Source organism: Microtus ochrogaster, linkage group LG3 (assembly GCF_000317375.1).
Source record: "Microtus ochrogaster isolate Prairie Vole_2 linkage group LG3, MicOch1.0, whole genome shotgun sequence".
Taxonomy (NCBI): domain Eukaryota; kingdom Metazoa; phylum Chordata; class Mammalia; order Rodentia; family Cricetidae; genus Microtus; species Microtus ochrogaster.
The window spans coordinates 11,807,666-11,832,386 of NC_022029.1; the positions used below are offsets into that span (position 1 = coordinate 11,807,666).

Below are 24,721 nucleotides of genomic sequence, written 5' to 3' on the forward strand. Positions count from 1 at the left end.
ACCCTCAGGCGATTATGTGTCATATACAGCAACAAAATGAGATTACCTGAAGTTATCTTAGCTGTGCACAGGGACTTGTCTTGATGAGCGCAGTATGGAGTGGAAAGATGGAAGAATGAGATGTCAGGACCTCTCTCTCTTAGAAAAGTTAGCACCTGCAGAGGCACCATGCAGTCATGTGACCGAAGAACAACAGAATGCCAGATTTAGACATACAGACAAAGTCTATAAACATATAATATAAAAAACATTTTATTATGCCAGTACTTAAATAATACCTGCAGCATCCCTGATCTGAGTAGTTTCCTTGTGCACTCTGATCATTAAGAATTAGTAATACAAAAAGAAGAATTAATAATACACTGCTTGGGATATGGAAATCGGCCCAGACTCACTTAGAGATATTGTTTTGGTTGTCTTTTTAGCCACAAAACTACCAGGTGGTCATATGCCTCCAGATTTTTAAAAATTTTGTTATGGAATTAATGAATAAGAATGATTACAAAAGATTATTCTGTTTATTAATAATGTCAAAACTTGAGGGGAAATGTTTGAAAATGATAATTTTGTTACGTCATAGTTTATTAACGATGAATAAAAAATGCGCAAAAGAAGTGAACGCATGTCCAAAAACCAAAAACTATATAATCTATGTTTTGGACAACATGAATGTATCCCTACTTACTAAATTATATATAAATAAAGAAGTACTCTGTCTGTTACTCAGTCCGGGTACAAGATTCCCCTACCATCATGGCCTGGCTCACTTCCTTTCTTCTTCAACTCCATACATTCTCTGCTCGGACCCGTTCACTACTTTAGATGATTCCAGCCAGGGAATAGAAGGACCCAGGGGTTAAAAAGCAAGAAACAGAACAATGAGGGTTGGGAAAAGAGACTCACTTAGGGACTGGAGAGGATAGGGTGAGGGAGAGAATAGATAGATAACAGTAAGGATTTTTGAAAAGGCCATAGGGTATCATATTATTTTACATTTATTTAAAATTTCAGGTGGTGGTGGTGCACACACTTTTGAGGCAGAGGCAGGTAGATTTCTGTGAATTTGAGGCCAGCCTGGTCTATAAAGTGAGTTTTACGGCAGCCAGGGCTACATAGAGAAACCCTGCCTGGAGACAACAAAAAATAAAAAATAAGAGCAAAAAACAAACATAAAATTTCATATATAAAAGAACACATGTACACCTAACTTTTTAACTGAAGGTATAAAACTTGGGGTGATAATGTTTCTACCTAATGTCATAGAGTATCTAAGAAAAAACAAAACACTGCCAGGCAAAGAAAATTTCCTTTCAAGCTGTTGGTCAGAGAAATATAAGAGAGTCCCAAAATAATATATGCTATTGCTTGGCCTCAATTGCCTCCTATACATTGAAGGAATACCATTCTGCTGTAGATACCACCGAGTTAAGACAGAGGATTTGGAAGTGTTAGAACCAACACAGAATACACATGCTGGGTGTGAAATAGCATGTGTATTCTGACAGTAATGAAAGGACCTACACAAACTTCCACAGAAGACAAGCAATCAATAGCTTTACCCAGCTGCAATACTTGTGAAACACAACAATAATCAGGATGACAGGTTAATTCCAAAAGGTACAAGAGCGGCAGCAATATCCTGGGAATAACTGGGGTGGTTTGAATGAGAAAGGCTCCCACAGACTCACATTAAATGATTTATTTTATTAAGAGTTGCTGTGGTCATGGTGTCTCTTAAAAGCAATAGAACAGTGACCACGACAGCAGTTGGTAACAGGATTAGGGTGGTACTGTAATAGACCTGACCATGCTGCTTAAAGCAGAATGAGGAATTTGGGACTTTGGATTAGGAGAAGAGTGAATGCTTTGAGTGGGATTTATGGGCTCTACTTGTAGGTACATGGAAGATGGTGGTGCTTAAGATGATTTGAATTGTCGGGGCCCAGCTCATGAAGTTTCAGAGGAGAAGAATACTAGGATGTGACCTAGAGATTGCTCTTGTGTTACTTTGGCAAAGAATGTGGCTGCTTTCTGCCCTTGTCTAATGCCACAGCAAAATGAGGAGTAGGGCTGGAGTGTTTTGCATATGTGAGAGATACATTTTTGGAGACTACAGGGCTGACTTTGGTAATGACCTTCCATGTGGAGGAAGTTTTCTCATTTCTTTGTCCTCATGCTTTTTATAAGATCTTCTAATCTCAGTTAAGTTTGCTCTTCGTACCCATCAATGTCACAGGCACAATGATGTACTATTTCTGAAACAAGTTCATAAAATGCATTATGCAATTTGTCCTGTTCACTAGACTGGATGTCCTGAGAGAAACTGGTCTCGATGTGGTTCAATGAAAGGCACATATAGTGAAGGACTGACCTGTTGGTGGTTCTCAGCTACATTGTGAAAGACCTAGGAAGAGGACTCTCACATTCAGTAAAGCTTTCCTATCACTATCCATGGCAGACATCTTGATATGACCTTTGATATGGCTTACATCCAATCTTCAACTATGACTATTTTCAAATTTTTGGACACAAATTCTGATAGATAACAAATATTTATTATTCTAAATAATTTAAAAATGAGGCTATTCAGATTTAGTTTTCTTATGTCACTGTAAAAGTATTTTTTGAATAATTTCTGTTTCTCATACATACTCTGCTGTTTATAATAATATTACCATTCTCAAGTCTGGACAATCTGTATAAATGACTGCTCCCTTTTTGGTTTTCTTGAGTTAATTGTCTGTGACTTTTTTTTCTCTTTTTGATTTAATTTCATCCATTAGTAATTCCTGTTCTTTTAAATCTTCAATGGCTGGGTTCTAGTGTTAGCATGGTGACAGCTGTATGGCTGGGGCAGACTGTGGGGCCATTGGCAATGAGACCAGGATCTATCTCTACTGCTTATTCTGACTTTCAGGAACCCGTTCTCTTTGGAGGGATGCGTTGCTCAGCCTAGATACAATGGAGGGGGGGTTCTTGGCTCTGCTTCAAAGCAATGTTTTAGACTTTGTTGATTCCTCGTGGGAAACCTTACTCTCTCTGAGGAGTGAATAGGGGGTGCAATAGGGGAAAGTTGAAGGGAGCAGAAGGAGCAAAAAGAGTGGGACCTGGATTAAGCATTTTAATGAGAAAATATAGTTTTTTTTAATTTAAAAATAAATTTTAAGATAGTTTTATTTAAAAAAAAAAACTTCAAGGAACCTATTGGATTTTTAAATTGCCTACTATTTGTCCAGATTCTATTTTACTTTTCTTCTTTTCAATTATTTCTTCCCACTTCTTTTAGATTTAATTGGCCTTTATTGGTTTCTCAGGGAAGAGACTTTGTCATCTTATTATTCTTTCTTTCTGCTAATATAAATCTGTAAAGGAATAATGAATTCTCTAGTACTTATCATGTGAACTATGCTCCACAAGGTCTGCATTATATTTTACAAAAGAACCCTATAAGTTAAAATGCCCCTGGGAAACAGGATGCTACATTTGGAAATGACCTATCTTCTCAAAAGCTCTTCCCTGGCATTGCACAGGAAAGGCTTGTTCTGCATTTGGGTCCCACAGCTAAATCTACGTAGCCTGTTTCTGAGACATTCTACAGTGCAAGCTTTCTTGCATACGGAACTGCCACAGTACCTCTTATATTGACTTAAACAAATCTTATTGCAAGCAAAACCAAACAAAAGTTAAGAGGGCGGCAGAAAAAAACTAAGATCTAACTCCATAATTTTTAATGATAAGACTGAAAAGACATCTGATTACTAAGCTGTTGTTTGCAATGATTGTCTTGCACTGCTTGTTAAGTTGCTGTTTGCCTGGTGCATAGTGAATGCCTAGGAGAAAACCTCAGGCTCAAGCCTTTATGTCAGGAATGTTGACCAAGGTTTTTCTTCTGCAGTTATGACTATAATTATAAATCCCTGGAGTTCCTTAGCCATAGCTCTTCCGTTTGCTTTTTAGAAGTGTTGAGAAGTTCATACTGAAAATTAACCTTGAAAGTATGTCATTTCTTCTTTAGAGAAAATGAAATTAAAAATTGAACTAGATAAAGGAAAAAGAAGTATGGATTAACAACTCTTTAATTAATGAAAATTCGTTGGGAAAAGCTCCACAGCTTAAATATTTTTATCAGCTTGACAGTTTTATTAGTTATATTCATTTTAAAATGTACCTATTTCCTTGATTTTTCACTTACTAGGTGTTTTCCTAGAATATATCCCTCTCGTTACGTTAAACGTTTTTGTTTAGTTTACATTTACATGATGTTGTTTGAGTGCTTTCTGGTTAAAAAACATACTTGAGTTACAGTCACACTGCCTAATTGCCAAATCAAAATTTTGAAAGTGTGGGACTGGCTAGGCGGCGGTGGGGCAAACCTTTAGTACTAGCACTAGGGAGGCAGAGGCAGGTTTCTGCGACTTGGAGGCTAGTCTGTCATAGAGAACAAGTTCCAGGACAGGCACCAAAGCTACAGAGAAACCCTGTCCCAAAATAAATAATAAATAAATAAATAAAATAAAGATAAAACAAAAGGGTGGGACTGAGGACCAGGAGTTAGAGTTTCTGTTGAATCTTTTTACAGCCATCTCATTATGCTTGCTGTTACTGTTGTACTGCTGTCATTGTGGGAAGTAGTTTAAAAATAGGCTATTCAATGTGGCTATACTGAAAGGCATGTCAAAGAGATCCGAGGACTTCCCGAGTTCTTCCTCAGGGTTGGGAAATAAAAGAGGTATTTGAATAGAAGGCAAAAGCTATGCATCACTAGGCAACCCAGTCAACACCTGGACCCTACCCATCCATCTCATCTCCATCTCTCTGGCAAGAACTTCTGACATGTAAATCTTTATCTAGTGAACCACTAGAGTCCCAGTCATTTCCTCTCCCAACAGTAGGTTTCTAGAAAATCTCAAGCTTGTCGGGGTACAGGTTGTCACTCTAAATCCAGTAATGATTTTGTTGATCATAGATAGGATGAAAGATACACTATAGGGTTTAAAGAAAGTTTTCCAGATAGACAGGAAAGACTGAAAGGTCCCAGAGATTTGTGGACAAGTTTAATTATAGGGACAGTTTCGTGTCTTCCCTCTTCAACTGGCACCAGCTGCTTCTCACCTCTATTTGTTGACAAAGAAAAATGAGAATATGGACATTTTTTCACGGGGAACTCTGGAGAAAGTCTGACATTTGATTTGGGGGCACCTGTCCTTAATAAGCCAATTAAAAGAGACAAAGTGACAAAACAAAGCAGAAAAGTGTAGATTTATTCAATTCATCCACATTGGAAAGAGGGACAAACAGATCATTGGTCCCCTGAGTCCATCTTCAACCACCTGCCATCTTATTAGGATGTCAATTGCTCACTGGTGTTTGAAGATTCCTTCCAGTGTCCTTCTTGGTTAGTTACCATACAATATTAAAAAAAAACCAAAGAGGATAAAATAGAGAACAGAAAAAAAAATAATGGGAACATTAAACAAACCCTGTCTCTGGATTACATGCTTTTTATACAATGATAAAGTCACAAGAAAAATAATGGCTTAAAAGATTTTGACAGCTCTCCTTTGCTCTAGTTAAGTGTTTTATAACTAACCTTAAAATAGGAGACAAAAACAGAATTTCCGAAGACCTAAAGTTACTAAGCATTTTTAATAGAACTGTTTATATTTGATACTTTAAGAAAATTCAAGCCGGGCGGTGGTGGCGCACGCCTTTAATCCCAGCACTCGGGAGGCAGAGGCAGGTGGATCTCTGTGAGTTCGAGGCCAGCCTGGTCTACAGAGCTAGTTCCAGGACAGGCTCCAAAACCACAGAGAAACCCTGTCTCGAAAAATCAAAAAAAAAAAAAAAAAAAAAAAAAGAAATAAAAGAAAAAAAAATTCAAGCACTTTTTGGGGGTGGGTGAGGCAGAGTTTTTCTGTGTAGCTATGACTGTCCTGGTACTCACTTGTATTCCAGACTGGGCTCAAACTCAAACTCGCCTGCCTCCCTGAGTGTTGGTATTAAAGGCTTGTGCCACCGCCACCCAGCTTAAAGCACTTTCTAAGAGCAAGGGAATTTTAAAGAAGTCCAGATTTGGGAGTGTAACATGTGTTCAGATCCTCCATGTTCAGCTCAAGATGTCAACAGAACAGCATTTTTAAAATAGAAGGCATACCCAGCTAACAAAGTAATAACCGTATTACACATGAACTCTTAAACTTAGCAATATGCAGTTTCATAATAATTTATGTTTATTCCTGTCTTCTGAGTGAAAATAAAGGTGTATCAAAACCAAATTATCTATATTTGGAAGGTGCAAGGATACATGGGGAAAAACAAACAAAAGTTCTCATTCCCTAAGTTTATAGGATTTTCTTCTAATCTTCAGGATTTAGTAGATAATTTTTAAAATAATAATGAATCCCAGAGCATCTTAATTATAAGAAGATCTGAAAAGCTTTAGGAGATTATGTGTTCAGTCTATAGTCTTTAGCATGTATAAGGGGCATGATCAGATTAAACCTTGAAATGGTTGCTATCTGTCTCTATTTCATATGCTGAGAAAGTCACATTCTGCCAGTTTTACTCCATTAACAGTAACTAAATGATTGACTAGAAGTTGAATGATATATATTTTCCTTTCATTTATGTATTCAGCAGTTAATATGTTTTAAACAGACACTAGGATAAGATGGCAGGCTCAACTCATTGATGAGTCTTAACTTAGAGTATCATTGTACATAAAGAGTTAGCAATTGAAGAATCTAAGATGTGCACACTTAACCTCCACAGTGCATCTAAGGGTGTTTAGAAAATGCGCAAAGTGTTCCAAAAGAGTGGCCAATCACATACTCATTATTTTTTTCGCTCCAATAAAGAAACTGGATTGTAGGTAGGAAACTTACAAGTCGGAAGGCCAAATATGATTACAATGAGAACCTGGGACATCCCTCCGGTGACAATAACTGAAAAAAGAGATACAAGCTGAATTCCAAATACTCAGGAAGAGTGCTCGGGTACAAGAAAAAGTCGGTTGTATTCAACGCAACATCTTTAAGAGAATATCCTAATCCAGCGCCTCTGTTTCAGGACCCACTATAAAGAATATCCGAAAGTTTTCAGCTTCTGCAGGCTTGGACTCATCACTGTAGCTTTTAAAACTGACTCCAGCCTAGAGCCATAGCTGGCGTTCTCATGCATAGCTGCTCCCATTGGGAGGTCAATCACCAGCAGCATAGGGTTGTATTGAATTTTACTGCTCTACTCATTTTAAGAATTGCATTTAATTGAAATCCCATGGAATAGTCTAGCATAACAAATACGATTCACAAAGCTAGATTAGTTCATGATGTATATGATCAAAATGTGTAAGAATTACTGCCAAAATATATGTGATTAACATCTTATTAAACCCAAGGAGATGGAATAACAAGTTCCCATTAAAGACAAAACAATTAAAAAGAATAAATGAATGTGCGAGTAGAATTTAATATTTAAAGTATTTTTGGTGCAGTTTGCAAATAAAGTATTTTGAAAAAGTACAATATTGAATAAAACATGTTAGTATGAATGTTTATTGCTCTTGCTGAGGAACTAAGTTTGGTTCCCAGTACCCTCATTATTGTACATATCCAACATTAATTCCATTTTCAGAATATTTGATATACTCTTCTGACTACTGCTGGCTTCAGGTACACATTTGGCCTACGAATATATATGTAGACAAAGCACTCACATACATAAAATAAAATAAAAATGGTACCAACAACACAGAAAGTAAATGTTAAGTTTTTAAAGTATTACTATTAGAACCAAAGAATTGTCCTTATCATTCAAAGGTACAGGGAATACTGACTCAGTAGACAAGGTAATTTGGAAGATAAATATTTCACATGCTGTGGGAACTTACCATGGAAAGTCCTTCAAAGTCCCACAGTTTTAATGAACTCTAGACACTTGGGAAAGAACCATTTGGCTCTGGATTTCCTAGCAGCCATCCCTTTGCTGCATGTAAGTGTAAGGTCATTTTAATTGCCTGGCCAAAACCAGAAGTGACATTTTTGTTCTTTCTGAACCTTTTCAAATATTTTAGAGGTACCCTCCCCAATGAAGGAAGTACATATGATTTGATCATCATGAAAATGAATTTACCTTTTATTTACCCAAGTATGAAAATGCCACAAGTATTCGTGTATATTCGTGTATATTATCTACACGAATGGACAGACAGGTTTCGAGGAGACCAACAGAAAAGGGTTGTAAATGCAAAATTTAATTAAAATACATAATTCAATTTGTTCATTAATTTTCATTAGTTTTAAGCCCAGAATAACTCCTGACTACATCTAGAAATTAGTTATGGTGATAACATTTTAAAGAGGGTTGATATAGTTATTAATGACCTAAAGGCCTCAGTGGACTGAGAAGCTCTTGACAGGAAAGTTGACTTGACTGACAACACCTGTGGAAGCTTCTGATGAGATCCGCACACCAACCCCTCTGGTGTCTAGCACTTCTACCGCAGGAGAACTGACCTGCCAATGGACTCTTCCATCCCCGGTCTTCTCCTTTTCCATCCTAGAAAACCCAAGACCACAACTCCACATGTGCACAGTCTCACTTCTACAGGGACTGCGGCCCTTCAGATGTTCTGATTAAAGAACAATTCTGATTCTGAAGATGCCTGTTAGCTCTCTTTGTTTCCACTTCATGGCCCTCAATTCAGTTATCTATCATTGGTCGAAGTAGGAAACTGATAAATTGTGATCATTTTTGTGATAAACGCTATAAAATAGCAACTACTAAAACTAGTAATTAAAGTGTTTGTGCACCACCCAGGCACTAGAGAAGAGGAGTGAGGAAGTCATGAATCCAAAGTTGCTTTCATGACGTGGTCAGCTTGAAGTCAGAAGAATCTATATGAGACTCGGCCTCAAAAATAATGGCCAAATGCTGGGAGGCCCTGTGCTTTGGAAGTTGCAGTCTACTATGTCCTGGCAAATCTCTCTGAGCTCAGCAACACTGATGACTGGTGACAGAATATATTTTGTCAATTATATTTTAAATAAATGTTGATTGGCCGATAGCCAGGCAGGAAGCATAGGCTGGAAAACCAGACAGGAAGTAGAAGTGGGGCAATGAGAACAGGAGTATTCTGGGAAGAAAAAAGCTCCTCGGCAGTCTCGCCTAGACCACAGAAGAAGCAGGATGTGACCTGCCCTGCTGAAAAAGGTATTGAGCCATGTGGCTAACATAGATAAGGATAATGGGTTAGTATATGTTATAAGAGCTAATACGAAGCCTGAGCTAATGGGCCATTCAGTTTATAACTTATGGAGACCTCTGTGTGATTTTCTTTGGGACTTGCTGGCTGTGGGAACTGGGCAGGACAGAAACTCCAACAAGCAGCCCCTCCTGTTACAGATGACAATCTCCCCTTTCCCTTCCCTGCCTTGGAAGAATCCCTCTATCTGCCCTTATTTGGAGACTCTCTCTAGGTTCAGAAGCCTGGCTAATCTCTAGTATGACTCATATGACCCTTCGCACAGTTCCTTTCAGAAGCTTCCCCCCTGCTGCCCATACAGTAATTGGTAATTAGATTTTGTTCTAGGAGCATAAAACTAAGACCATGCTTCCAGATGTGATAATTGAGGCTTTACTAGGAGCCTTATGATAGAAGCAATATAATGTTTCTCAGTTTCTGAGGTACAGATAACCCCATATGATTGAGTAATATAATTGAGAAAGATGCAGAGACAGTGTTTCAGGATACTTTCATCACATAAAACCAGTAGGTGTGAAAACAATCGTAAGAGGTTGCCAGAGGGCCAACGAATTCACTACGTATTTCATTAACACCTGCAGACTGAGGTATGCTGACCAGAACAAAATCTCTTTCAAACCTGCCTTTATAATGCCATATAGACAATTCGCCAGGAAATCAAAGTGAAAAAAAAAAAAAAACAACTCAGTAGATTTCTCAGCCTCTTGACAGTGACATAAACGGATTATGCCATGGTTGATGCCCGTTTCTCCTTGTTGCACAGGTTAAGGAAGATTTGGTCTTAACTTCCTTTTTCATAGAATCTGGGAAATTTCTCAGGACCCATTTGTACATCCGAAATTGAAGTTATTCATTTGGCATGTGAGGAAAGCTAAGGCTCGGGAGAACACCTGACCCATACGCAATGTGCCACAGGATATTAGCGACCGAGCAGGATGCAATCAGGTCTACAGACCTGCTGCAGGCCAGCAGGGACACGCGCTAACTGCAGAGCAGCCCTACCTCCTGAAGCACTCTCTTCATCTTGAGTAGCAAGGTCTTCACTGCCGTGCACTCCTGCAGCATCAGTCTGAATGGCAGGGAATCTACTCCTCCGTTTTCCTCCACACCGAGCAGGGGACAATCTGCAGAGGGACTGGTGGGCATTCGGCTGACATGGGAACATCGGGCTTCTTGATCAACGTCTTTTGTTATTTTCAGGGAAAGGCTCCTAACAAGAAACAAGATAAAAAAATTACACTGTGGTGTGCTTAAAAGCATCATTTCCTCCAGTGTCAATCAATGCTAATACGACACTAAGTACTTCCTGTGAACGTCGTCATTTTCTAAATTGGTCCTTGATGTGCTCACACCTTCAGCAGAAATTATGAATTGCATATTTAGTGGTAAAATTTAATGACGGTTACAGTTTTAGACTACATTTTCTCAATCAGCATTTCATTTATACACAGTACTTATTTAAACAATTTGTAAATGTTGACACGATAAAAAACCAGTAGAAGACGAATTTTATATTTAAATTTCTAATGATATGCTTATGTTATCTTGAATGAAAATATTCAGAGACAAAATTATAAGAAATTAGTTTAATAGCTATTGGTTTTAATTGCTAAATCTACCAATAATAACTTTAGTTAGAAAGGTAGCAAACATAGACTTTTACATTAACATAGTGGCGTAAGTGGAAAATATGTAATTCCTTGGTAGCATTAGAGTGGAAAAGAAGAAAATTATGTCATACCGGAAGAGTTATCAGTCTAGCATGAGGCCCACTTTTACATGAAGGCAACTCAAAAAAGGAATATTCAAGAAAAGTCCCTTACTCTGCACACCCTCTCATATACAGCCATTTGCCTAAAACCAGAAGCAGGTTTCAAAAGGTCCCTCTTCCTTATTCTATCAGAGAGATGGATGCTGACTTCTGAAGAAAATTCTTGATGTCCCAGTCCTGGGATACAGCAGAGGATTTTAACAATGCAAGTTAACTAGGCCTTGTCTTCATTTATTTCAATTTCATAACTTGCTATCCTAAAATCTAATTATTTTCCTTGTCTTGTTAATTCTCTACAATTTACCTTTCTTGATAAAATATGCAATAATTTCGACACTGTCCTTTAAGTCATTCCCCTGAGTGCTACCTGTGGGTGATGTTGCAGCTGTTAATAAGTTGCACATGCTCCTGTGGTTAACCTGTCTTCCCTCCGTCTAGTTTACGGGACCCTACCTGTAGAACCTGGAAGGGTAGGGGGAGGAATCAAAGAGAGGCTGTATAAAAATCTGTGTTTTCTAAATTGGGAAGAGATATTTTAACAGATGTGGATGACAGTCTAGTAAGAAAATAGATACTGACAATAAGACTCTAAGAGACATAAGAACTTTGAAAGTATCAGCTATGTTTACATGCAAGTGCACCGTGTTGTTATCTGGAGAAATCATACACTTAGCTCTAATTCCAAAGCTACTTACTGCTACCCCAGATTTCTCAGACATACAATGAAGATACAACTATACCTACTCCTTACTTGTTTTTTTTTTTTTTTTTATATTATATGTCACTATACCTGGTTTTATTTTAGAGACCTTTGAGGTTTTGTTTTGTTTTGTTTTATTGATTTTTGAGCTCTACATTTTTCTCTGCTCCTCTCCCTGCCTTTTCCCTCCCCTGTTCAACCCTCCCTCAAGATCTCCATGCTCCCAATTTACTCAGGAGATATTGTCTTTTTCTACTTTCTTTTTTTTTCTTTTTTTTTTTTATGGAGTCCTTACTTGTTCAAATATGAATATATTGACACAGGTGAAAGATCAACATGGTAGCAGGACAGTACCAAACATGCTATTCATGCTTATACATAGTTCAGTTACAGATACAAGATTATAATAGCAATAACTCTCTTCTCACTTCAGATGATATTTGTAATTTATATTTAGGAAAAAAGTAAACAATTGCTATACAAGATCATATAATTCAGAATTTCAATTATTTTTCTCTAAGTTACTTTAGTTTTGTAAAATTGAAAAAACATTATATGAGCAGAGCTTTTACATTCCCAACTTATCAGAACAGATAGATAGATAGACAGACAGACAGAAAGACAGAAAGACAGACAGATAGATAGATAAAGAGACACACAGATATATAGATATAGACATAAATAGATATACGTGTGTGTGTGTGTGTGTGTGTGTGTGTGTGTGTGTGTGTGTGTGTGTCTGAAAACTGAAAATCTCTGCAACTGTCAAATATCTAAGATGGGACATATACAGAAATACACACAGAAGATAAAATTAGCTATGAGTTTCATACTTCAGGAGTTGTAAGAGTGACTGCTGGCATATTTTTCTCCATTATGAAAATTCACAATCCCAGGCAAGTGATAGGAACTGAAGTTGTCACAACTGAACACTGACTTTGACTCGGGGAGCTCTTCTCAGTTTTACAAATCTTACTAGTTTATTCCAAACAATAATTACAAATGAGAGTGACCTGTGATATTTTATTTCTGTAAGAAAAATCTGACCTATTATAAGAACACAGTGACTACAAATTGGATGGAGTCTGTTAGCAGCAGACTGCTGAGCTGTTCTGGTCCTCAGAAGCACCTCTCACACTGCCAGTCATTAGTCTTAGAATTATAATTATTGCTTTTCTTACTAGAGCACATGAATATATTTAATAACAGTCAACAGAATAATTAGTATGGTAGACATTAATGTTTTTAAAAATCTAAACATTACTGCACCTAAAGCACCTAAGTGTCTAGTGAAATACCATGGAAAATATTCTGATGACGGGAAAAGCACAAAACATTTGCACATGAGGTCCTAGTTCTGCCAAGGTGCAAGTGTGGAGGCCCCAGTGCTCTTGTGCTCATAAGTGGGCAATGCTCACACGACAATCTCCTGACACCCACTGTTAGCCATCTTCTGATTACTGGGCTCAGTGGTTCATTAAATATAAAAACCATCACAAACAAAAACGAAAAATATACTGTCTACTAGCCACCATTCACCCAGCTTACCTCCGGGAACATTTGTAGGTTTGCATGATAGTAGCCAACATTCCCTGATGCCCAGGGTGGCTGATGGAGTCTTTATAATTTAAATATTAGTTATATTTATGTAAGTCTGATTTGGGACTTATAGACTTTTCTCTATTCATAACTAAAATAAATGAGTTCCCATAAAAATAACAGCTGAAATAATAAATGTTGTAGTAACAGTATTCTCAAAGGCCAGAGGATATGAACTGGTACTGAAAATATTTAACTTTAATCTACTGTAGTAGACTGACTTCATACGCTTGGCACTGGGACTCTTTGTGAGATAAGAATTTATTTTTACCAATCTTTCTAGTATAAATCTGTTTTCAGTATGACAGACAAGTTTAATGGAAAATATATTTCTTGACAGAAAGTAAAGAAGAATTAGAGGAATTTTCCTTGCCATGGAGAAAAATATGAGTATTTTCACAATTTTCTCCTTATTTTTTTATTTTTTGGAAATGGAATACCATTTTGATAGTGACAAACATTTTTTACACATACAAGAACTTTTTCAAATCATTTGAAAAACCTTCAATACCAAAGCCAACATAAGCCGTGAAATGCAAGGTGTGTCACCCAGCAGACACCAACTACCTTGCTACACGTGAGCTGTTTGGTATTCTTCACTGAAGAGAATGTCTACAGCCAACACACATCCCAGTGACATCCTTACTGGGATCTGAAGAATCACCACAGTGACTTACATATCTCCCAGGAACAGATAGGTCACAGTCACCTAACCTCTAACCACCCAAAGAAATAAGCAAACACAACAAACCAGATTTTCATACATATATTTAGAGTTATAGAGAATCAAATAAAAAAACCACTGAATTTGGGGAGTCTATTACCAATTTCATGAAATCGTAGATTACTTGTGTTGAGTTTGTGCTGCGCTGGAGTATGACTAAGACATATACAGCATCATAAATGCAGATTAATGAATAGATATCATAGAGGGTACCATAAACTGCCAGTTTGAGGAATTGTTTACAAAAATGTAATGATTATTTCATTTGTCAGTCACCTGTTTCCTTTCAATATATAGTGTCTATGCTGTTTTGGGAATGTTCTACTTTAAATAGTTTTTTAACTGAATATTTGAACATTTAGACATGTTTAACGACAGAATCAAGATCTCTCTGTGTGTCTGTCTCTGGTTCCCTCTTTCTCTGTGTAAGTTGAAAGAATTTAATACCATTAGATAAAAAAAAATGTATATATAACTAGTTATTTTACTGTAACGTATGATGCAGACAAAAGCAGAGTCAATTGAACATGTCTTGGGATAACTTACAACTCTGCCATGGTGCAGAAACTCTCACTCTCCACATCTCTCTCACATCATAACCTGACTCTTAGCCTGTCACACTGTCCTCACTCAGGCCCTGGGAAGTGTCACACTCTACCCCGCTTCAGAGCCTTCACGTATGTGTTATCTACACTCAGAACATTCCTTTCCCACCTTCGGTTTACTGTCAAGATATATGTTTAGGGGAACCTTTGTTCTCAGCCAGTACAGCACCCCACAAAGGTACACTGATTCCCCTTCCTGATAATAAACTCTTTGTCACAGTATTATCAAATGTGCAGTTATGATATATTGGCAGAGATCCCTCTGAACACACCGAACTATACACTTCTTGTTCTACATGCAAGTGAGTGCTGCACAAGGTACCACCATAGACACCTGTTAAAATATTACCAGGCAAACGGGAAAAGGCAGATGGATTTCCAGGTGCCTAAAGGAAAATTGAAGTAGCAGTGTCTGTGCAAACTGCCATTTGCAGTGGTTTCCTTTCCAACCTTAAGAAAAGATGCATATGGTGAGGATACTAAGCTGCTCTCAAAATTTCGAAAGTACTTGCTTTGCCTTAAAAAATACTGTTTATCCTGGCTGTCTATCACTAGAATCTTTTCTACAACCTGACAGCTCATGGTGACCTATCTCAGGTTCTCTACTTTTGTAGAAACATATGTCTTGAGATCAAACTTAAAGTGCTGAAATAAGAGCAGCTGGGCTGCGTCCCCGGCACCCGGCCGCCCATATGGCTAGCTATAGCTTATGCCCCGAAATAATTACACGGAAACTGTATTCTTTTAAACGCCGCTTGGCCCATTACTATCTAGCCTCTTCTAGGCTAGCTCTCGCACCTGGACTAGCCCATTTCTAATAATCTGCTGTAGCCCACGAGCTGGCTTACCAGGAATGATCTTAACCTGCCTCTGTCTGGAGTAGGAGAATCATGGTGACTCTCTGACTCAGCTTCTTTCTCCCAGCATTCTGTTCTGTTTACTCCGCCCACTTATGTTTTAACCTATGAGGGCCAAGCAGTTTCTTTATTGCTTAACCAATGAAATCAATAGATTGATATATGACACTCCCACATCATTAAAGATCATTATTACACTTATCAATAGTTGGAATCAAGGAGCATAGAAATGTTTATAACAATAAGATGGAGAAAAGAATGGGCCAAGTCAGTGTTTAAAGAAATCATTTCACATGTAAATATATTCTCAAATACATATGTTGTTTTCACTGTGATTTATCATCTTATTGTGGGTGTTATATGCATCTAGTTTTCTGTTATTGGGTTAACAATACAATCAAGTATCTTTCCCAGAAAACTAAAACACACAACACCACAGGCCCCTCATGTACATGTAAATAAACTTAACTCTTATGTGATTTTCTCTGATACTGTAAAAGAGATTCTTTAAAAAAAAAATCTCACATTGTTCAGTCTTCCTCTATCTAATAGATATGGATCATTTTTGTAAACCTATACATTTTTTAGTCTCATGCTCAAGTTTTCTGTGAAATGCATCAATTAAACAATGTAAATTTTCTGGTGCATTGTCACATTTATATGTTCATTTTGTAAACTACACATTTCTCCTCTGTGATAATGGGACAGCTTCCTATACCGTTATCTATTAATATGCAGAAAATGATTATCTAGAAAATGTAGGAGCATAGAGATGTGGCTCAGTAGTCAAGAGCATGCCCTAGTATGCTTCCAATTGCAATGATAAACACTGTTTACAACAACTTGGAGAAGGAATGGGTTTAATAGGCTTACAGATCCTGGGTGACTATCTATCACAGAGGGAAGTCCGGATAGGAATTCAGGATAGGGACCCAAAACAGGAACTGAAGCAGAGAGAATGGGGGTATGCTGCTTATTGCCTTGCTCTCCATGATTTGCACAGCTAACTAACTTATACAACCCAGAGCTATCTACTAAATGATAGCACTGTCTACAGTGCCTAGACCTTTCTATGTCAATCATAAATTAAGAATTGCCCTGTAGAGAAGCCCAAAGGTCAGCGTGATGGAGGCAATTATTCTGTTGATATGCCCTCCTTCCAGATAGGTCTAGATTTATGTGAAGTAGTCAAAAACTATGACAGGGGTGTACTTTCTTGTAGAAGATCCATGCTGATTCTCAGCATCATGCCAAGTTGCTTACAACTTACTGTAGACTCTCTCCAGGGAAACTGACTCCTTATTCTAGATTTTTCACACCCACACTCACATGTGCTCTCTCTCTCTCCTCTCTTCCTTGCCCTTTCTCTCTCTCTCTCTCTCTCTCTCTCTCTCTCTCTCTCTCTCTCTCTCATACACACACACACAATTTTTAAAAAAAACTGTAAAAAATATAAGAAAAGTAAATCAGAGATGATTAGTTTGAACTCTAAAAAATATTTCTCTAAAAATTTTCAAAATCAAAAAGAAGACCATCAAAAAGTGTATTAAGGAACCTGGGAATTGACCACAGATACTTATGAGAATAAGCAATTCATGAGACATTTGACCTATATATTTTAACTAATTTAAACTATTTAATGAAAAAATAAGATGGAGAACTCACTATTCATTTTGTTTTCCTTGAAAGTTCACAAACTCTGGCTCTGGTACTATTGAGTTACTATAAACTTCTACTCTACAGTAAGAATTTTATTTTTTTCAGCACAGTGTAATTAGCGAGATGAGACTGAACATTTACAACAGCAACTGTATACTGAAAAATATCTATTGTCACTGCTACTTGTTTTGTGCTCTCTTTTTTGACTGTAGAAATAAAGAGATAATGATGTCCCCATAGCAGTGCAATTAGAGGGCCTTTAGTTAATCTTTCAGAATATAAACACCCTACACCTCCAGAGACAAGGATGTCACATTCAAATAGGGTAAGATTACATATAAATGGCCAGGACGTATGGAAGGGAGTGGCCAGAATCTCTGGTAAGAATTCATTGACTTTCTGCACTGTGTTTGTCTATGAATGAATACAAAGTCAATAATGAACTCAGGACCTCCTACAAGTCATGGTGATTCAGACAAATATGACAGCTGTTAGGCTTGGAGGATCGTGTTTTAAACCCCTTGCCCACTCATTGGTCTCTTCTGAGTGAGAAGGCATGGTGACTATTGTTGTGACTTCCCTGCCACAACATACCCTAAAGGGGAACAGTGAGCCGCATAAATCTATTATTCCTTAAGTTGCTTTTCTCAGAGTATTTTTAATCACATCAACTGAAAAGAAACTAAACACTGAAGTAAGGAAGCATGCAGTTTGGTAGAATAAATTAGACACATCTTTTCACAGTCCCTGGCCATGAAAACGCAATCCTTTCAGGTTAATGCACTGTTGGAGACAGCATCCATCCCACCCCTTCCTATCCCCATACTCTGTCTCCAAATGTTCATATTGCTTTGAGTTGCTTGTTCTTCTCATGGGTCTAATAACAATCTCTCTGTGTGTGTGTGTGTGTGTGTGTGTGTGTGTGGTACCGTACTTGCCACGTTGTCATCTAACTCTTTTAGGTGATTGTGGAATCTTTAAGCATGCTTTGCAATTCTAAAAGTCCAGCTTCCAGCAGCATTCTAATAGCTATCTGTGGCATGGGTGAAAGCACAGCAATTTCACATACATAAAGCAAATGTGCTAAAGACTGTACAGTGTTAGCCATAGACTTATACATTACAATGGCTCATGAAAAATTTGAGAAATTTGCTTGGAGAGTTACCAAAGGCAATCATATTCAAAACAAAACCATTCATTCAGAACCTTAGTGATATGTAGCAATGTAGGCTAATAACTCTGACAGGTATCGATGACGACGGCAGGAAGAATGTGAAGGGGCGGGCCTCAGTCAGTTTCGTAAGCAGACAGTGTGGGGCCTGCTGATGTGTTTCAGCAAAGCTCTTACTATTGTGGGATGCTTGCTTTTTGTGAGATAAAGTTAAAATTAAAAGCCGGCTATTTGATGAAAACTTTCTCTTAAGTTTAAGAAACACTGCCATTTATTTACAAATCTTTCCAAACAAGAAATGTTGGGGAATATTATTTTTAAGGTGTGTTACTTTTGTTTATGTTGCAATTGTTTAACTCTGTGAAGCTGTGTTGCTGTGCCTGTCAGGAACACTTGATGGTCTAATCAAGAGCTGAACGGCCCATAGCGAGGCAGAACAGAAAAATAGGTGGGGCTGGCAGGCAGAGAGTACAAATATGAGGGGAAATCTGGGAGATGGAATCTGAGCCTCTTGGAATGAGAATGGAAGGGGAGGAATTCAGAGTCAAGTCACCCAGCTACACAGCCAAGACATGGAGTAAGAAGGAAAGAAAAGGTACAGACATAGAGAAAGATAAAAGCCCCGAGGCCAAAGATAGACGGGATAATTAGAGTTAAGAAAAGATAACAAGAAACAAGTCAAGCTAAGGCTGGGCCCACATTCATGGCTAACACTAAGTCTTCATGTGTGATTTATTTGGGAGCTGGGTAGTGGCCTCCCACAAAAAAGTCCAAAAAGCCGAAGAGTAAAAGAGCAAAAATGTCACACTACAAGTAAATCTAATTACACCTCTCACAATAAATCATTTGACCTACAAGTGAAGCAACGTCACGACCTGGGCGAAGTATAATGTTTGCTTGTAGTTGCATTAACAAAATAAATGGAGCTAAAAAAATAAGGTGTTTGTAGTCAATGAATAGTGCTCCTTTAATTGCCAATCCTACTTTCATCCCCAACACTGATGCTTTAAAAACTATTTTATATCTCAATTATATTATTACTTATATTCAAAACACCACAAGCTATATTTAGCCAACCTAAAACATATTATAGCCTGTATTAGGCAGACTGCAATCCAGGTTACTGACAGCTACATTTAACAACACCTACATTGTGTAGTGAACGAAAGGGCTAGCCCCACAAGCCCTGCTAAAACTGGATAGTTGTCACATGGCAGGGAAGAAACAGAAATCTTGAAAGAAAGAAAGAAAGAAAGAAAGAAAGAAAGAAAGAAAGAAAGAAAGTTTGAAAAAGACAATTTTATGTCTCAGGACTAAAAACATGGTCTGTAAATAAAAGTCAAAAAGAGTTATAATATTTTAATTATCAAATTTGTTTAAAAATATTTATGTTCTTAGAAAATCATATTAGTATAATAGTAACTAAATAATCCCAGTAACAATTTTTTAACAGTTTAACCCAGTATTTATTAACCATATGAGAACAGTCAGTCATGATTTTTATAATCATATGTATTGGTTTCTGTAAAAACTAAAGCTGGGAAATTTTGTCAAAACTAATTTTCTGGAAAAAATGTGTTGATAGCTTATAGTATGAAATGATTTCAAACATATTGTGATTCCAATGGTGATGTCAAAATCCTCATAAACCTTAGAGGTGAAATCACTGTTATCAAGGAAGACCTTTAAAGATGCCTGACTATAAAAAATGCATTTACTTTGTGAATAAGAGAAACTTAACCTTTAACAGAAAAGAAACAAAATTGACGATTACTTCTTTCACTTTGAACTGGACCCACCAGTGAATGTTGCTAAACATAACAGGTCTGATGACCAGTATCAAAGTATATTTGGTTAATAGGTAAATGTCACAAAAATGTCCATAGTAGAAACACTTGCTGCAAAACACGAAATCCTTGATGTTTGTAAGAGAATATGAGGCTAGACCTTGAAACAGGGCTTGCAGATTATCGTATCTGAACTAATTAAACTACAGTTCACAGTAGCAGAATTGCTCTTCTTTACTGATCAGTACAGCAAGACAAAAATGATATTCTATGTGGCTATTATCTCCAGGTCAGATAAGTCAGGAAGCACACAATGGTTTGTGTTGCTGTTGACAAGTCCTTTCTAACTCTGGAGACACAGTCACATAGATCCTTGGCCTCTGTCTTCTTCTTTGAATGTTATCTCTGGTTCTTTCTCTCTGTGCTTTAGTGTACTTGACATTTAGACAAGATAACAGGGGCTGTGGGTGGCATGGCTTCTCTTTCAAAGAAACAGTCGAAACACCGATTGGTATCAATGTTGTTTTTGCAAGAGGTCTGAGAATAAAAAGACAATGTGCAGACTCCTAACATAACCAAAGAGGAGCTGGAAAATGGACCCTCCAGTTCACTCTTTACCTCAAAATAGCTCAATTATAAAGGAAAACAGAGAAATAAACTTCAAAAATCAAACAAGCCCATTCAGAGTAAACTAGACTACAATGGAAAAGTTTGCATGTCACATATACTGTTTTATATTTGAAGAGAAAAAAATATTCAAAGCTTTAAACATAGAAAGTCTGTTCCCAGAGAGTGCATCATCACCTCTCCACCCTCATCACGGAAGGCTATCTGGTAAATGCCTCAGTGATGTACCACACTGTAAGTGACACCCCTCGGGGATAGAAAGAGACAGGCAAATGTAAGACCTGAAAGAAATTAGCATTATTTATTTGCAGACAACACTTTTGTTCTTTTTTTCTTCCACAAGCAACTTGGGTTAAATGGTTCATCTCCTAGGAAAGCCCTTTCTGTCCACCACTGCTCTGACAGTCTTCTCAGGAATGCGAAGCAACATCTACTCCACCTTGCCTACCTGTCATGAAATGTAATCTGCAGATTCTGGTCCCCAAATATGAACAGCAAAAATGACAGAAAACCAATTTGGCTTATTTATCATCACGGAGCATCACCGAGGAGCCAGTTCTCCAGGACAGTCTGCCTTGTACTTGGCTCTTACATTTGCTTTGGTGCTCTGCTGCCATCGCCTTTCCTTGCAAGTTCCCCTTTTCGCATGACCACTAAAATCTGGATGGCCTTCATTTAGCTCAGCCCTGAGCCCACTGCTCTTCCTGATCATCCTGTGCCTTTAAAGACTGGCCTGATTCTTGTGAGCTACTACGATTCTCCAACAAACACTCCAACAAACAACAGACACATGTTCTGTATGTGAACTAAAGTGTTTCTCTGGAATTTCTTCCAAAGGTCTCTATATCCTGCTTTCGGAGAGCTCCTAAAGTAAAGGCTCACACACAGTGCAACACTGTCCCATTACTTTGCTCCTCAGATGGTTTTTGTCACGTCCCTCTCTTAAGTCTTCAGCTTTGCTTTAGTGTATTATTGCTGTATACAAAATAAGAATTCACTAGTTAGATGCTTTATAATTCATAGGCTAATCTTTTTCCAACTGCTCCACTCCAACATTCCAGTGCAATTTCAAAGCTCTTACCCCTCTCAACTCTCCAGGTAATTGACTCAACTTATGAGCTCTTTGTTTACGAGGAAATGTACCACATTGCTGTTTTAGCGAATTACTTCTTATCTATAAAAATGCAACATAAAACATAGAGATGCTTAGAGAATGGTATCTGCCCAAAGCAGGCATTTGGAGTTACTTGATGAATCCAATGCTATTCAGTAAAGCGCTATATGTTCTGTCCAAAAACTGTACTGCATTTAGAAGGAAAAACATGTTAGCTATTCTGCAAGTGACCTGCTTTTGCCAGGGGAAAAGTTGACTGAGAGGTCAGCATTAGAACATTATATGAGCTGTGTTTTAATATCCTGATTTAAAATGGAGTAACATGCACCATAAATCTGGTAAGTCGTACATTATGGTGCTCAAATTTCTTTTCAGAGATAGTGCTAGGAAATTGACTTTAATTCATTTTCTCCCTTTGTTCATTAGAAGTTCAGAAATTGATGGTTGGTTTCCGTGATTATCTTGTCTTTTAGGTGATAGACTATTTTCTGTTCTCAGAGTATATTGTCCTCCTAAATTATCAAGAGAAACTTTAGGACATGCTTTCCAACATTTTAAAAGTAATTATCTTTTCAATACGCTAAGCTTTTCCTATATGTGTACCTTCCTAAAAGTTCTATAATCTGAAATTCTACCTTGAGTTTGAACAAATACTTCATGTAGATATGAACAATTATCATTTCAATGTTTTTAAAAGATATATACATTTTCTAAACACAGTAATTTTAAATTATACTGACCTAGGAAAGGGAATACATGTTATTAGATTTTTTTTTTACAGCTGTGTTTTAAAAGCAATGAAATTAAAGAAGGAAAAAAAGAGAGGGAAATGTACAGGGAAAGAGAGAATTTGAGCAGTTCGTATATACAGAGAAATTTCTATAATAAATATACTGATTGAATTTGTGGAACCAAGTTTATCTTCTATTTAAGATGGTGCCTTAGGTAAATTTTCTCTTGCTGTGATAAAACACTATGACCAAAAGCAACTTGCGTTTATTTCTTTTTACAACTATCAGAACACACTCATTAATTGGGTGAAGTCAAGTCAGAAACTTTGGCAGAAACTGAAGCAGAGACCATGGAGCAATGCTGCTCACTGGCTTGAGCTACATGGCTTGCTCATTCTGCTTTCTTATACCACCCATTACCACTTGCCCAAGGACAGTACTACCCACCGTGGGTGGGTGGGGAACTTTGACACCAATCATTAATCAAGAAAATGGCCTCAAGTTGCCTACAGGGCATTCATATGGAGGCATTTCTCAATGAAAATTACCCTTTCCTAGCTAGTGTATAGGGGTTTCTTTTCATGCTATTTTTTTTTTTACTTATAGTGTGTATCAAAGAAATGGGTTTTATGTTTATATATATATATATATATATATATATATATATATATATACATTTTTGTATTTAAATGATTGTAGAAGCACATTATTCAAGTGTATATTTAATAATAAATACTCTATGTTCTAGCACCATTGACTTTATGTATAATATATACTAAACAGTATACATAAATTGTTAGACAATATGATCCTCTTCAGGAGTATTGTAAAAATATTTCTATGAGAATTGTTTAATCATGAACACATATAAATGAACCATGCCAGCCACATAATGTACACTTCAGAAATTGTTTACTTTGGGTTTTTACACACTGGGAAACTCAGGCATTATTCATTAATGTCTTTTTGGGATTTGTGGTGTCCTTTCTGTAAAACAATTGAGATTTGAATAGATCCTTCTGACCTCAAGGAACAATAAAGCAACAAGGGGACAAAACACTATCTTTGACCTCTGGATCAAGTTCTAAAGTCTCTGAATTTACCTAGATTTCACAAAAAGGTTAGAATTCAGTTGCAAAATAGCCCAGCTTTTAAAGAAAAGTGAGTATGCATGTTGTCTAATTTTTTTTAATGCTGTGATGGGACATCATGATCAAAGCAACTTACAAATGAAACCATTTAATTGGTCTTCCAGTGATGTGGGAAGTTCTTCTGCATGTGTTGCTTTTGTTGTTTAATGAATAAAGCTGTTTTGGCCAATGGCTTAGCAGAGTACAGACTGTCTAACATCTGTAATATTCCATTAGATCTATTTGTTCAAAAGGTATGTGGTAACATGTCTGGATATTAAAAGCAGATATGCTTCTATCAAAAATATCACATTTGTATTATTAACACAAGACTTTTACTATATAATTTTTATAAATTATTGGCTTGACATTTTTGTATTTAAATGATTGTAGAAGCACATTATTCAAGTGTATATTTAATAATAAATACTCTATGTTCTAGCACCTGAAGATTAAGAGCTCCATGATCATACTTAAAAAATATTGAAATTATGTGACCTATTCTTTGTGTGGTTAATCAAGCCATATATGTTGTATTAAGGGGAGCGGCGGGGCTGAGTCCCCAGCACCCCAGCTGCTTGGCTAGCTTATGCCCCAAAATAATTACACGGACACTGTATTCTTTTAAACACTGCTTGGCTCTTTAGCTCCAGCCCTTTTCTCGGCTAACTCTCGCACCTGGACTAGCCCATTTCTAATCATATGTGTGTAGCACCCCAAGGTGCGCTTACCGGGAAGATTCTAGCCTACGTCCATCCTGGGTTGGAGCTTCATCGCGTGTGCCTCAGAGAGCAGAGCTCTCGCCTCTGCCCGCAAGAGTGGAGCATCGTGTCTCTCTGAGCCGTCTGCCCCTGAGAGGAGAGCTGTCGAGTCTCTGAGCTCACTTCCTCTTCCTCCCAGCGTCTGCTCCTCCCACCTATGTTCTAACCTATCAGGTCAAGCAGCTTCTTTATTTAATCAACCAATGACCTTCCTCCATTACAT

General features: G+C 37.4%; 1 protein-coding gene across 1 annotated transcript in view; it reads right to left on the bottom strand.

Annotated features, from left to right (window-relative positions):
- Ccser1 (coiled-coil serine rich protein 1) overlaps nt 1–24,721 on the bottom strand; it is a 949,444-nt gene that overhangs the window by 722,345 nt on the left and 202,378 nt on the right. The window contains exon 5 of the mRNA XM_013351266.2: nt 10,265–10,472. Within this exon, the coding sequence (XP_013206720.2) occupies nt 10,265–10,472 (208 nt within the window). The remainder of the gene's footprint in view (nt 1–10,264; nt 10,473–24,721) is intronic.